This window comes from Ornithodoros turicata, chromosome 1 (assembly GCF_037126465.1).
Source record: "Ornithodoros turicata isolate Travis chromosome 1, ASM3712646v1, whole genome shotgun sequence".
Classification (NCBI taxonomy): domain Eukaryota; kingdom Metazoa; phylum Arthropoda; class Arachnida; order Ixodida; family Argasidae; genus Ornithodoros; species Ornithodoros turicata.
The window spans coordinates 44,266,746-44,280,224 of record NC_088201.1 but is presented as its reverse complement, the minus strand read 5'-3'; the positions used below and the strand labels follow the sequence as shown (position 1 = coordinate 44,280,224).

The window sequence follows — 13,479 nt, the reverse complement described above, 5'->3', positions numbered from 1 at the left end:
ATGGTGTGATAACAGATGAAGGAATGATGACGGCCGAAATTTAAGATTTAATTAGGGCAGTCACTGCAGAGTTGCCGAGAAGTCTGAGCAGTACTCATAGCCTTTGAGTGAGGCCAGATTCCTGGAGAAAGTAGACGAGGCTGGCGAATTTTGGAGTGTCTTTCCGTGAAAGAGCCTCTGGGATGTAGGACATCATCCACCGTACAGTTCCTGCAATGGCCAAGGTATTTCTTCCGCACCGCAGCATATGCACATCAATGCAGTAGGATGTGCTCGATAGTTTCAATTTGCTGACAATGTATGCAGTTTGCGTTGTATAGAGAGCCAATCTTGAATAATTGTGAGTGCACCAATTCTGCAGAGACCAAGTAGACCAATAAGCGGTGCCGTGCAAGCTACTTTCTTCTAGATTATGTACGGTGAGCTATAGGTTCTGCACGAACGTTGAGGGAGCTTATCATCTTCTTCTTCTGCCCCATGGAGAATGGCGATCATCTTCTTTGACCTTGATCCCCGTCGTCCAATACGGTCTCTGTGCGTCAATATTCGATTCGCATCAGTGTGCATGTTGTGGTTTCTAAAGAGCCACGAAAAGCGCAATGAAAACTTGTACTTCCCTTCTCGTTTTTCGCTGAACAATTATGTATGTAGCAGTAATGCCTTAGTGCCATATAGTTGGAGATGATGTAGACACATAAGCACAAACTGTCCACCGGAGGGCCGAAAGGACGACGAACCAACTGTGTCAGTGTCCCATGGAAAACCCGTTTCCGGCCGGCCGGCCGTAGTCAGTTTTGGTTTGGAATCATGAAAACCTTCGCACGTCTCCTCTGCTACTTTACATTCGCACGTTCGATTGCCACTTTCTCTTTACATTTCTAATGTTTTACTTTTAGCCTCACAAGCATCCACATGCTAATGGCAGACAAAGTTCAAAATCCACCCGTCTCAGTTTTCCTGGCGAGAGCGAACTTTAAATTCCGGATCGCGTGTGTGGATCACCTCGATCACCGGAGCAGCGCGGAGACGTTCTTTGTAATTGCGGGCTTCATTTGTTGGAGCAAAGTGGAGCAACTCTTGACACATCCCGTGGGAACTGGGAAGTGTGCGCCACGGATATCATTTAATACATATCTACCTTTAGCTGGTCGATTTCTCTGGGATTCTGCGCACACTCGCGAGGTTTCCAGAAAAATGCAAAGAAATGTCCCCGACAAAAGAATAGGTGTCCCATAGGGCTGGCAATAAATGTGCAGTAAGTACGCGCTTCGGGAATGGTGAATTCAGATGCAGTGCCGTCACTTCTTGAAATAGATGTTTATTTGATGTTGGAAAAGGAAGCGGTAGACTGTGAAAATAGTTATGTGCTCTTCCATCAATTAGCGAGGCTTATTATTACGTTTGACGTCGCTCTTCTATGGTATACGAATTGAAATGCAGGTGTACTGAACGCCGATAAATACCAGCAAGGTGTTTCCGGGGCAATGTTGACATAAATACGTCCCTTTATAATCGTGAACGTAGATTGACAACAATGTTCCAATTTAATATTAACACAAATGAAATGTGCCGCTGAACACGGGCAGCAACAACATTAATACTATAATGTATGCAAAGAGACATACCCCGCGACAAAGGTGGCTAATGAGGATGCTGGCTCTTAGAGAATGGAAGTGTAACCGTAAATGAAGAATGCGAACATTAGCGAATCATTAGTTGCGTACGACGGTAGTCGGTGACAGAATCGGAGAGCCCTCTTCATTAGACTATAAAATGTGATGTTCCTTTGTCAACGTGTCCTCGAGCCACAGGTGAAAACGTTCTAGCACCTGAATAAGTGATAACTATCCACACGATGACTAATGGTAATGGGACCGAGGAATGCAGTGGCGACCACATAGCATGCAGTTTGGACGGCAGGATCAATAGGGATGGGACTCATAAGAATGCTGAAGAGCAACGGGATAGCCTACGCAACGGCCAACTAGGTCGAGCTGGTGTGAGAACAGCCCTCGGGCTTTCCAGCTTCCCCAGTGGGTGGACGCAAACACTCCTAGAGTCGAACGCACACCTTGTCAACATACACACGGAAAGCAGACGGTGTTGTCTAATCGAAAATATCACACTATCGGAAAACTAGAAGAAAAAAAAAAGATATATACAAGGCAGCCTTGGCGACTCTTGGTCGCCTGTCTTAGATTGCATTGCGACTGCACTCTCTTACCCATCTCTTCCCGACCACCCATTCGGTATGCCTCGTCATGGCGCGGGACAGCACCTTGCGCATCAGTGCACATTCCCTGTCTCGAAAGGAGGGGCGTACGCTGTCCATAGAAAAACCAAAGATTCTGCGGAGAATCGTGTCTGTGTCACTTACGCCCAGTACAATCTGGTCTTAACAAGGGCGTGAAGGAAAGACGCGCCTCCCAAGATGCGCAATGAACAAAATAAAGAAAAAAAATGGTGTTCCTTCGCGATTTTTTGTGGGCGATCTATCGGACAGATTTTTGTTCTGAAAACGGCAACGGTATCAGGTGACCGAAGGGACCAGATGTTCTCATTGGGACGACCTCGTAGCTTTTATAATTAAAAAGTTAATCATTGAAAGTTAATTACGACATTTCCTTAGGAGTTTGCTGGCGCCCTCCTAAAGAGTAGTGCCCTTTAGCATATTGCAATTGATTTCGAAAAAAGTGATATATATATATATATTGTTAAATCTGTTCGCTGTTAGCTGGGACACGCTGTATATCACTACCTTTTGGCGAGTACAGTTACTCTAAAAAAGGAGTCTCCTCACTCCCTTCAGAGAATGAGAAGACCCTTTAACTCCCTACTGGAGAGTAATTGTACACTCCAGTGATATTACACTCCAGTACACTGGAGGGATATATGTGGCAAGGGTGTACTCCCCAAAAAAGGAGTTACTGTACACCATTTTTTTTAAGAGTGTAGTGTAAATAGCTTTATGACGTGCTATGTGAAGCTTTTGACTTTGTATGCTCATATTGTGTACCAGTCTACCACCGACCTTCATCGCCTCCTACCCCCACCTCTTCTTCTGGCTACAGTCGCGACGCTGCCCACAATCGTGTGTCCAACAACGGCGAGCTGTCCACACCTCCACGTCGCGAGGAACGGAAGGTACATTTAAAGCGGACGTCGCAGCAGTAAAACTTCCGGTTTGCAAGGGAATCTCATTCAGAGTAGCGCCGGTGAAAACCAATCTAGCGGTAGCAACGCACGCCGTTGATTTCAACGAAGCATTATAATCAATCGTAAGTCACCATAAATACGTTCAATTTAATTGCGCATGACAGAGGTCGTGGTGTTCATGGGTGTTACTCGGGCACAGCATTCTTACTTCTTCTTTTTTACTTCATTTCGGCATTCTTTCGCACGTAGCTAATGTCTCCCTTCAAATCCGCTTGGTTTCCACGTTTCATGCTGCGGTAACGTGGACGATATAATACTCGCCCAGTATTCTTCAACAGAGATGGTAAATGAGTTATGCAACACGATAACAGGTCCAACTCGTTCATTTCAAAGCTGAAGCTGAAACGTTGTTCGAAAGACCTCCCGCTGCCATTCACGAAGAAGTCATCTTGGACGTCTATTTCGCTGCCTCCGACAGTCCCTGCAGGGGGAAAGAGTGATATGAAAGAGCGTGCCATGGTGAGAGGGATGGGCAGGCAGGGGAAGAAGCATCCTTTGCGGGGTAACAGATGTTCAACAGCTGTTTCACAGAACGGCTGCTGCTTCGCTGCTGAAAAGGGTGTGCGGGAAAGGAGAAGCCTGGTCGGAAAAGAGAAAAGGCTCGCCTTTTTTGAGCTGTGCCGATATCATATGCCCCGTGCGTAGAGCAGTTTGTAACGCGTTACAAGCATTGATATTACCTCACCTGCGTTTGTGCCGGGTAACTGGAATGTGGCGCGTCTCTTTATATTCTCGACGATTTAGTTTTCTAATAACGACGTCGCAGCAGGAAACTAGGATTAGTAAGGCGGCCTTCACCCCAACAAGCTAACGTCTCAGCCATGAAGGAATGTTCAATCACTGATTCGTAGAACAGTTATACACTCTTAAAACAGAAATTGACCGCGTAGCACTCTCTGCGCCAACCATTGCCACGAATGATAGAGGGGAGCCTACGCCTTTGTGTGGCAATTTGGATATATGATAATAGCCACAAAGAAGCGTACGCCCTCCTCTCTCTTCGAATCAGAAGCGGTAACGCTATCATTCGTGGCAATGGTTGGCGCACAGCGTGCTATGCGGTGTAATTCTATTTTGTGTAACTTGTAGTTAAAGTAACTGGTGTCTCTAACGAACCTCATCCTTTCGATTAAGCTGTTTGCATCATCGTGGTATCAAAAGTGGATATTATTGTTAAAGGTTGCCTCTGAAGGACCTGATGTAAGGTTTTATATCAAGAATAACCACATGCGAAATAACATTAGATCACACGCGAAGAGAACGGGCTGTATACTATGAATATAAAATGACGCATGTTGCATAGGCAACTTTGTTCCCGTAACGATTAATCTGTAGACATGGAAGGAGGATGCAAGCGAGCTGGTGTAGATACGCCGTTGGTCGCATTTCCTTGTGAGAGAGGGGAGACGAAAGGTGGAACACGTAGTAAACAGGGCGAGACACGCGAGTATTATCCTGTCTACTTCGTGTTCCATCGTTTGTCTTTCCTCACTAGCAAGGAAATGCTACCAGCTTCGATTAATCTGTCCACGTGTTTTGTATTCGCTCCGAGATCGAACGGTGTCGGCGCGCTGCGGAGAACGGAGAACTATCGCAGTGTGGACGCGTCGTCTGCTTTTACACGTTTATTCCGCGTTCAGTGCCGTAGGGGAACCGAATAGTATCGTACCATCGCGGCACAAGTGATCTTCCGGTGAAGATACGCAAGAATTACGGAAAAGAACCATCAACTCCAAACATCAGCCCACGTCTTATCCACACTAGAATGGTGACAGTGTCGCCCCCTATAGGTCGATCTCGCAGCGAATAGCTTAACACAGCTCAGCTAACGTGCACGGCGGTGCCATAACAGGTGTTTATCCTAGTTCTCTTTCGGAGACTTCATCTCTTACACCAGATCAGGCGTGTTATTGTTAGGTGTTAAAACGGAATGCCAGAGAACCAATGTACTTTCCACTAGCTCCGAACGTTCTTCATCCCAATTTTTTTTCTTTATCACATCACCATCTGAGCGTTTTTCTTCCTCTATCACATCACGTCACACATCCGAACGACGTTGCTTCCTGTGTTTTCCTCGCATATATCTTCGAGCGGTTCTCGGCAGGCACATTAGAATTTTAGAAAAGGTCGTATTTGTTTCACCAAAATACAATACGAAATATGTCTCTGACCAATATACTCGTATTAGCAGCGTAAATACAATAACTGCGCAGGTGGTCACTGTCGAGTTCTTGTGAGATGCTGAGAAATCAAGGAATGCACGGGGGAATCTTTACTTTTACAGTTGACATTTACTGTTCCTACGCAATACTTTTCTTTCTTTCGTTTTTTTTTTTTTTTTTTTTTTTGTCGTTTGAGTTAAGGCCAGACGAGAGTCCGCGGTGGTGTTTCGTGATAATATTACCCTTCGCTACAAGACCGTATAAATGACTTCTAGACCGGAGCTGCCACGTGTCTTTCCATATTGCCATTTCGCTGCGTATTATAGCTTTCCGGAAAATGATCGGTCGCGAAAGTAAATTATCATTCGTCGTACAGTTTAGTTGCAACTGATCTATATTCTAATTTTTGTCACTGTTGAGCACTTTCTCTCACAAACACGTGTAAGTATACTTAGTATACACGTGTAAGTTATCTTAGTGCACTTGTATGAATCACTGCATAAAGGCACCTGATACACATATCTTAAGGCAGCTGAATACGAAATGGCTAGCTAAGTATTCTTAATAGTTTCCCTATTATTATAGGGAACTACTTGCTCTTGTTCGTACACATCTGATCACACATAATAGATTAGAATCCCAATTCCACCTGATTAACCGACTGGTTGTTTTTGTCGGTGCTAGCCCCAGTAGAGAAACTATCGAACTGCTTTCATAGTTTCCTATCAATCACGATTTGTGAAATGACCTTCGAGTCGCAATATATTGTCTGTGAGTATGATATCTGTCAATCCTACACATGTGTCGCTGTTTCCACTTTCACTGTACCACTCGAGGGATGCAAGCACCTGACGTCATGTCGTTTTCCTTGCAGACCTGGCTGCAGCGACGACGCCGACGTGCGGTGTGGCAGTGGGGGTGGGGGGCACTGGAGGGACGACGCCCAGCAAAATGCCTGACACGCCGCAGGACGTCAAGCCCCTCAGTCCCACGCAGTTGCCAAAGGTGTCTTCCATGCAAGGTACGTCGATATCAGGCGTCCATGCCGCCGTCGAGAAAAGCCGCATAGTGTGCGTCTTGAAATACCATAGTGTCTGTGGCATTTAAATGTTCACAAATGGAACTATAAGGAAATGCGAACTCTTGGCCGCTTTTGATGTAGCGACGCACAAAATTTTGTCCACTGTTACGTACTATTCGTAATCTATATATATGAAAAACTTAAAGAGGAACTGAGGTGACCCCCAAAAATGTTTCCGTTTTTCGGCGCAGAGTGTTCTCCAACGAATAAAATGAGTTTCTGCGAAAGAACGATGAGTATAGGTGACCTACAGAGCGAGCGCGAGGGCTCTGTTCCGCACACCTTTGAAAAATCATTTTCCTCGTGAAAAGAGCGCGTCGCAGAACGAGAAGTCGTCGTGACGTATGCTACTCCCCTCACGTGACCAGTGACGTACAGTGTCACAGCTCAAACATGTATAAGCAGCGCGTGAACTGCGAAGAAATAAAAACAAAGAAACAAGGCACGGGGCCTTCACCGCGTCACGAGTGCATCGTGTCGGCCGTCCGCGAGTGCTTTTTGTAAATTTGATTGCACAGCTATAAGGCACCGCAGAGCGAAAATATTTTGCATGGTGACTCCTAGTGGAAGGCTTGACAGACGAGGCAGGATTTCGAGCGATGTTTAATGGCACCTCATTGCTCCTTTAAGAAGGTCCAGGCGAGAGCTCAGGAGCTACATTGGTGGAACGTCGAAACCGTGTAAATTACAGTGAGAACAATCCCAGGTGGCTAATTTGTGTCTAACATAATTTCCTCGTTGGCGTAAAAAACAACAACTTTATTTTAATGATGATGATTTGGCAATTATTACGCCAATGAGGAAGTCGAATAACACATTATCATTAATAGTAGTACTTCACGTCAGTGCCTGCAGCGCTGCTTTTGTACGCAAAGCATGTCAAGTAAAATAAAATATAAAATAATACTTCAATAGCTTACATAATAAATAAAATAAAAACTATCGGTAAAGACACGGACAAGGGAGGAGGACGACACAATCTAATGTGTCGTTCTCCTACTTTGTCCGTGTCTTTACCGATGTTTTTTATTGTATTTATCACTATGTACCAACAGGCCCAACTCCATACCATTCTGAGCTTACAGTGACATTCCTGTCTAACGCGTAGATTATGGAGCAGATATGCATCAGCTCAGTCTTGACAAATTCTATAAAACAGACGTAAGACAGATTGTATCTCAAGCTTTAAAATAGTACGCTTAGAAATGAATATTAAGACCTGTAACCACAATTTTGGGCCATAAAGTTCTTTATATAGAACTTGTGATTTATGAGGTACGATGGTATTGGACACTTTTACGTACTTCACAATAGTATAAGGCAGTGGTTCTCAAACGGGTTTCCGCGAACATGATACTGACGTGCTCCCACGAGTGAAACTTGAGTGAAACTTGAGTGCGTTCCAAGACTCGCCTTCGTATCCGACCGTGTCCGACATCTCATCATTTGCATCGGGACTGGCATCGAGGTTGCCCGACGTCGCTGCTGACGCTCGTCGTACAGAGTGAGCCAGCAGCTATTGTCATCACCGATTGCAGGGACTTCCCCAGCACCTCCCCAGAACATCCTAATGCCCCAAAAAATCTTGCACCGCCCCCCAAAAAAGGCAAAACCTGTCAGAAAGGCAAAAAGAGCAAAAAAAAAGAGCCAGAAAAGCAGCAAATGTGGACGTCACCCCCCCCCCCCCCCCCCACGGGACACCAACACCTCCCGCGAGGTGAAAATCTTGGGAAGATAGCTGACCGGTTGGCCAAGCTGACAATCCAACCTCAAATTAATCAAATAACATAATAATGAGTAAAACAAAACAATAATTACTACTTGTACGGCATCAAGCTCGCCAGAGCCACTTCTACACAGTTGCGTCTACCATGGTGCAGTAGAAGGTTCCTCAAAGTCATGCTAGCACGATCACTAGTTCCTTCGAATAACGTAAGTTGAGAACCACTCGAATAAGGCATTACGATAAAAAAAAAAGTGCTGAAAAAGAAGTTCCAAACGCGCTTAAAACGTAGTGGCACGTTATCAACGAAATGAACGCGAACGTAAGCAGAGCTGAATCAACGAAAGCGTATTCTATTGTGAGCCACTTTCTGTGGCCCCCGGAATATCAAATCCTGTTATATCCCATTTTCGAAAGCTATGGATGTGGTAGTTAGGCGCACAACATTTATATGCGAGGTCGGAATACGACAGTAACGCTCCTATCATCTACACTTCATTAGCGTCAATAGGTTTTAAGTTATGTTTAGTAACAAAAATCAGCGAAAAACCTTCGTATCTGAAAATTTTCCTTCGCCCAACGATCCTTCTTCTTGAATCCATAGGCGTAAACGGTGTGCACTCTCCTGCAACCGCTTCTTCCTTGCCCACGACCGGGGGCCGCTCCTTATCTCCGCCCACGGAAAACCCTGGGGATGGGACGAGGGCCACGCACGGCTCTTCAGGAGTCTCTTCCAGCACAGCTCCAGGAGGTGACTCGACAGCGGCTGCTGCCGCAGCTGTGGCTGCCGTCGGAGCACGACAGCTCAGCAAGGTGAAGAGGTTCCTGACGACGCTGCAGCAATTCGGTAGCGACGTCTCACCGGAGGTTGGAGAGCGCGTTCACGGCTTGATTCTCGGGCTTGTGGTGAGAGGCTTTGACGTTGCATGGACTATTGCTCAGTTGGTGAAACTTACTTGTATCTACCACCGTGGAGAATTCCCCCACTCCTCTGATCGACAAGGAACGCTAGACGCACGTCTTGCCGTGACACGTTACATGCCTAAGAATTGTCGCGATTCCAATGAGTGGGCTCTAGAAAGTCCTCAAGGTAGGGGGCGGGCTCCCCTCCCCCCCTGTTTCCCCCGTTTCTATACTACTGCCAAATCTCATTGACTAATACGACGCGGTAAACCCTCCTGTACAGCTGACCATGTTGATGACGTTCGTAGTGGCAGAAAGGGAGTATTCTTATTGGGTCGTCGAATTCATATTTCCTCTGATAATGTAAACGAACTTCCGACAAAAGTACTAACGAAAATCACCATTAAGACACACTAACAGCGTACCATCAAACGCTATTTGAAATTTGTAACAAACAGCCCAGGTGGTAAGACTGTAGTGTTCGCGCTGCTGCGAATGTTGTCTGGCGAGTTCGCATAATGACGATAGCCATGGCGATACCTTGTTGAGCCGAAACAGTCGAGCAATTCAAGCACTACACTACTGTCACGTAGAGCACTGCCTACAGTATTCTGTGCGGTTGTTTCAGTGGTCTGCTGTACACAACAAAGTTCGCGTTGCCGCGGATGCGACAGGTGTTCTGATGCATCATGAAATATTACCGCCAATACATTGTCACGTACGGTAAGTAAGGTTAGATCGCTTCGGTTTTCAATAGCACCTGGGGGAATTATGGCAGTGTGCTGATGCAACATGAAAAATTACCATCAGTATACATTTACATTATGTAAACAAAAGTTACCCTACACGAAGTTAGGTTAGCGTGCAGAAGGTAAAAAACTCAAAAATTTGCACAGTTCTTTTGGTCATTACGACTTAATGTGGTACATTCTGATACATTCTGCCGTACTGCGATTTGGTTGTGAAAGACAGAGTCAATGTGCATGTAATTAAATCTATTTATTTTTTGCACACTCGCGTAACTTTCTTTTGCGCAGTTCGTGTGTCGAAGTAATCTTGCGTTTCACGGGGTTCCCGCCACTAGAGATGTCACTGGTGTATCTAAGCGGTCCCGAAGAGCTAGCTTCATTATCGTCCCACTCCGTTAAAACTGCACAGCAACATCCGTCAGCCGGGGGAAAGACGTGCGGTTGCTTCTCCTGCATACATTACGTTAGTGCAGAGAAAGCACGCTTCACAGGAGACCGCCACGGAGAGTCCGACGAATGCATTCTTAAAACAGAACTACACCGCATAGTACGCCCTCTAGTCAACCATCATCACGAATGCCGTCGTGCTCTCCCCTCACTGTGTGAAAACGGGAGGCACGCGCCTTTTTGTGACACTTATGCAGTTATGTTAACTGTGACAAAAAGGCGTATAGACCTGTTGCGCTGGACCAGGTGGCGCAGCAAACCTTGTGTGTCAGCGCCGCTAGTGGCGACCTTTTCAACACACGGCCGCTCCCTAGCAGACGACACTCAGTCTACGCTGGCTAACTTGGTGTGGCGTTATCGCTTATCATCTGTTTTCCGGATAGAAAGAAGTCAAAAGGATCGACAAATTCTTTCTAAAAAAAGTCGCTGAAACATGTGTACAATGCGCGGTACGATGTACATATGCAGAACGCGTGTATGTCGCGAATGACGCTGTTTGTTAGGGTGTTTAGTGTGCTTGTCTGGTGCACTAGGGGTGCCAAAGTATAAATTTCATTCTGAGAAAAATCAGGCTTAACAAGAACGTGGCAAAGATTAATTCGAAGGGTGCTCATCGAATTCAATGGAGACTTAACAAAACGCTCGCCGTTATAATTGAAGGTAGTTGAGCAATATTAACGGGACATCTAAAAGAAACAGAAACTGTTTTGTGGTTCAACACCCAAATAGTTGCTCTTTCGTGGGACCTCTGGTTATGTTCTCCGCGTGCGGAATGTTCACGACGCTACCCTGAACACAGAACAAACAGCCATTGGGCAACGCAGTACCGATGATAGATAGAATATATAGATAGAATACCGACAGTACCGATAGAGTTCGATTCCATTCGAGTAGAGTTCGATTTCGGAAAAAAAAAAACGGCGCACTCTTTGACGCGTTCTACCCGTTGCTATCAGTTATGCATACGGGGCGAGAGCGGCCGCGTGTCGTAGCATTCCGACGGTAGGGGTCAGAGTGGCGCTCCAGTCGCCCTCCCCAAACTTTAGCGCAACAGCCCTATACGCCTCGCGTTTTCAACAAACGGTTGGCTAGGAGGGTGCTATTGCATGAAGTTCTGCTTTTAGAGTGCCACACGCCTCCTTGTACTTCACTCCCTATGTGTAGAATGCATTCTGCACTAAAATGCTCGGCTACCCCGGCACAGTTCTCGTCCTCTCATTGCAATGGTTTTTGACACTGCATGAACCGTGGCAACGCAGCATCTGCTTCAGGTGACAATGTCGTTGTGACGTCGGCACACCTCCGTGGTTGTTCCATTATCAAAGAATACACTCTTAAAAATGAACTTCACCGCATAGCACGCTCCTAGCCAACCATCATCTCGAATGATATCGTTATCTGTCCTAATTTGCTGAAAATAGGAGGCGTACGCCTTTTTTGTGACACTTATGATGTTCATAATTGTCACAAAAAAGGCGTACGCCTCCCGTTTTCAACAAATCAGGGCAGTTAACGGTATCATCCGAGATGATGGTTGGCTAGGAGAGTGGTATGTGGTGAAGTTCATTTTTCAAAGTGTAGTGTGAGGTCACCTAATTTTTTATTTTATTTTATTTTATTTCCGATACCCAACAGCGCCAAAAGGCAGTTGCTAATAGCTCTAGAAGTTTGACGGGACCAGTGGTCTTAGGCAGGTATCTTTATGAAGCCAAACCCAAAAGATACTAATCATCTCGAGTAGTGTTCGACCATCTACCGTCAGTCAAACCGTTCGCAAGCTGAACGTGACACCGTACTCGACGCAGGTGACGCACGTGCCATAGTATAGATAGCATGGTATATGTTAAGATCCCCCCCCCCTTTTTTTTTCAGAGCTCAACTATTTCGATCGAGGAATTCCATCATAGCATACAAGAAATCACCAACTACCCGTTGCGGCCATTCGTCGTTCCATTCCTTAAGGTAATTTATTTTCAGAAAAATAATTATTACGCTACATTATTGCATTTGATCTTAACATTAGCTTTAACTTTTGTTGTTAGTCTCGTTGTCTTGCGTAACATATTGGAGTTTATTTACTCAATGTCAACCTGTAAATATTCAAGTCACCGTATTATTACCTTTACTTGGAGTTTGTTATTATTAGTGTAGCTTTGTTAGTGCGTTTGGCGTCTAACAACCGCTGGCTTTTGGCTGCAGTCGCACCTGCCCCTCTTGCAAGCGGAACTCTTGCATTTCGCGCGAGTAGCGAAGCAGTCTCCGGCTCAGTATCTGCGACAGCATGAGACGCTAGTGCTAGATCCTCTTCATCAAGGCGGAGAGCCTTTCGAAATCTTTCAACCTGAATCGGTGAAAGAGACCAGTGGAAAGAGAAGATCGCCTCAAGAAGCGTAAGTCAGCAAGAAACGGCGCAGTACGTGCGGTTGGTGCTAATGACCACTTGTTTTTCTTCCGCAGTCGTACGAAGGAAAACGGGCACTCCACGGAAGGAACAGAAGGCGGCCCACCTCCAACAAAGAGGCATCAAACGGCGCTTGCCAGTCCGGGATCGGCGCGCCTTAGTCCAGGAGCGCACGGACATGGTCCTGCACCGCCGGCAGCGGGTGCGTTTCGCTTTGAAGATTCTTCAGTCTACAGAGATCGGTACGACCGGTATGACCGCTTCGATCGCGACTTCTATAGACCTTACTACGGTAAGATGTATTCCTGCTTGTGGATCAGTGTGATGTTTTTGCTGACGGGTAAGACGGTAAATTTCGGACGGATATGTTTCACTCGAACACTGTTAAAACACAACTTGACCGCATGACACGCTCCTAGCCATCCATCAATTCCAAACGATATCGTTATGTCTCCTGGTTTGTTGAAAACAAGTGGAGGCGCCTATCTTGGACACATTATGCATGTCCAAGATAGGCGGCTCATCCTGTTTTCAACAAATCAGGAGACAGAATGACATCATTGGGAATGGTGGTTATCTAGGAGCGTGTTTTGTGGGGAAGTTCGGTTTTAACAGTGAAGACGAGTGGCTCATACACTCTCAAAAAGGAACTTGACCGCATATCCGGCTCGGGCTCGGGCTATCTTGCCTTGAGCCCGTTATGCGGTTAAGTTCTGCTTTGAGAGTGTATATACTTCGTAACAAACCTAAAGAAGTAAATAGTACGGAATTTATAAAATTGAAAATTTGTAAATGCA

At 45.8% G+C, this 13,479-nt stretch overlaps 1 protein-coding gene across 3 annotated transcripts in view; it reads left to right on the top strand.

Annotated features, from left to right (window-relative positions):
- The window catches only part of LOC135378120 (protein CBFA2T1-like), a 78,066-nt gene that overhangs the window by 53,224 nt on the left and 11,363 nt on the right, over positions 1-13,479 (top strand). For all 3 annotated transcript variants that reach the window (XM_064611004.1, XM_064611006.1, XM_064611005.1), the window contains exons 2-6: positions 6,253-6,399; positions 8,787-9,088; positions 12,154-12,243; positions 12,481-12,671; positions 12,739-12,974. In XM_064611004.1, the coding sequence (XP_064467074.1) occupies positions 6,253-6,399; positions 8,787-9,088; positions 12,154-12,243; positions 12,481-12,671; positions 12,739-12,974 (966 nt within the window). The remainder of the gene's footprint in view (positions 1-6,252; positions 6,400-8,786; positions 9,089-12,153; positions 12,244-12,480; positions 12,672-12,738; positions 12,975-13,479) is intronic.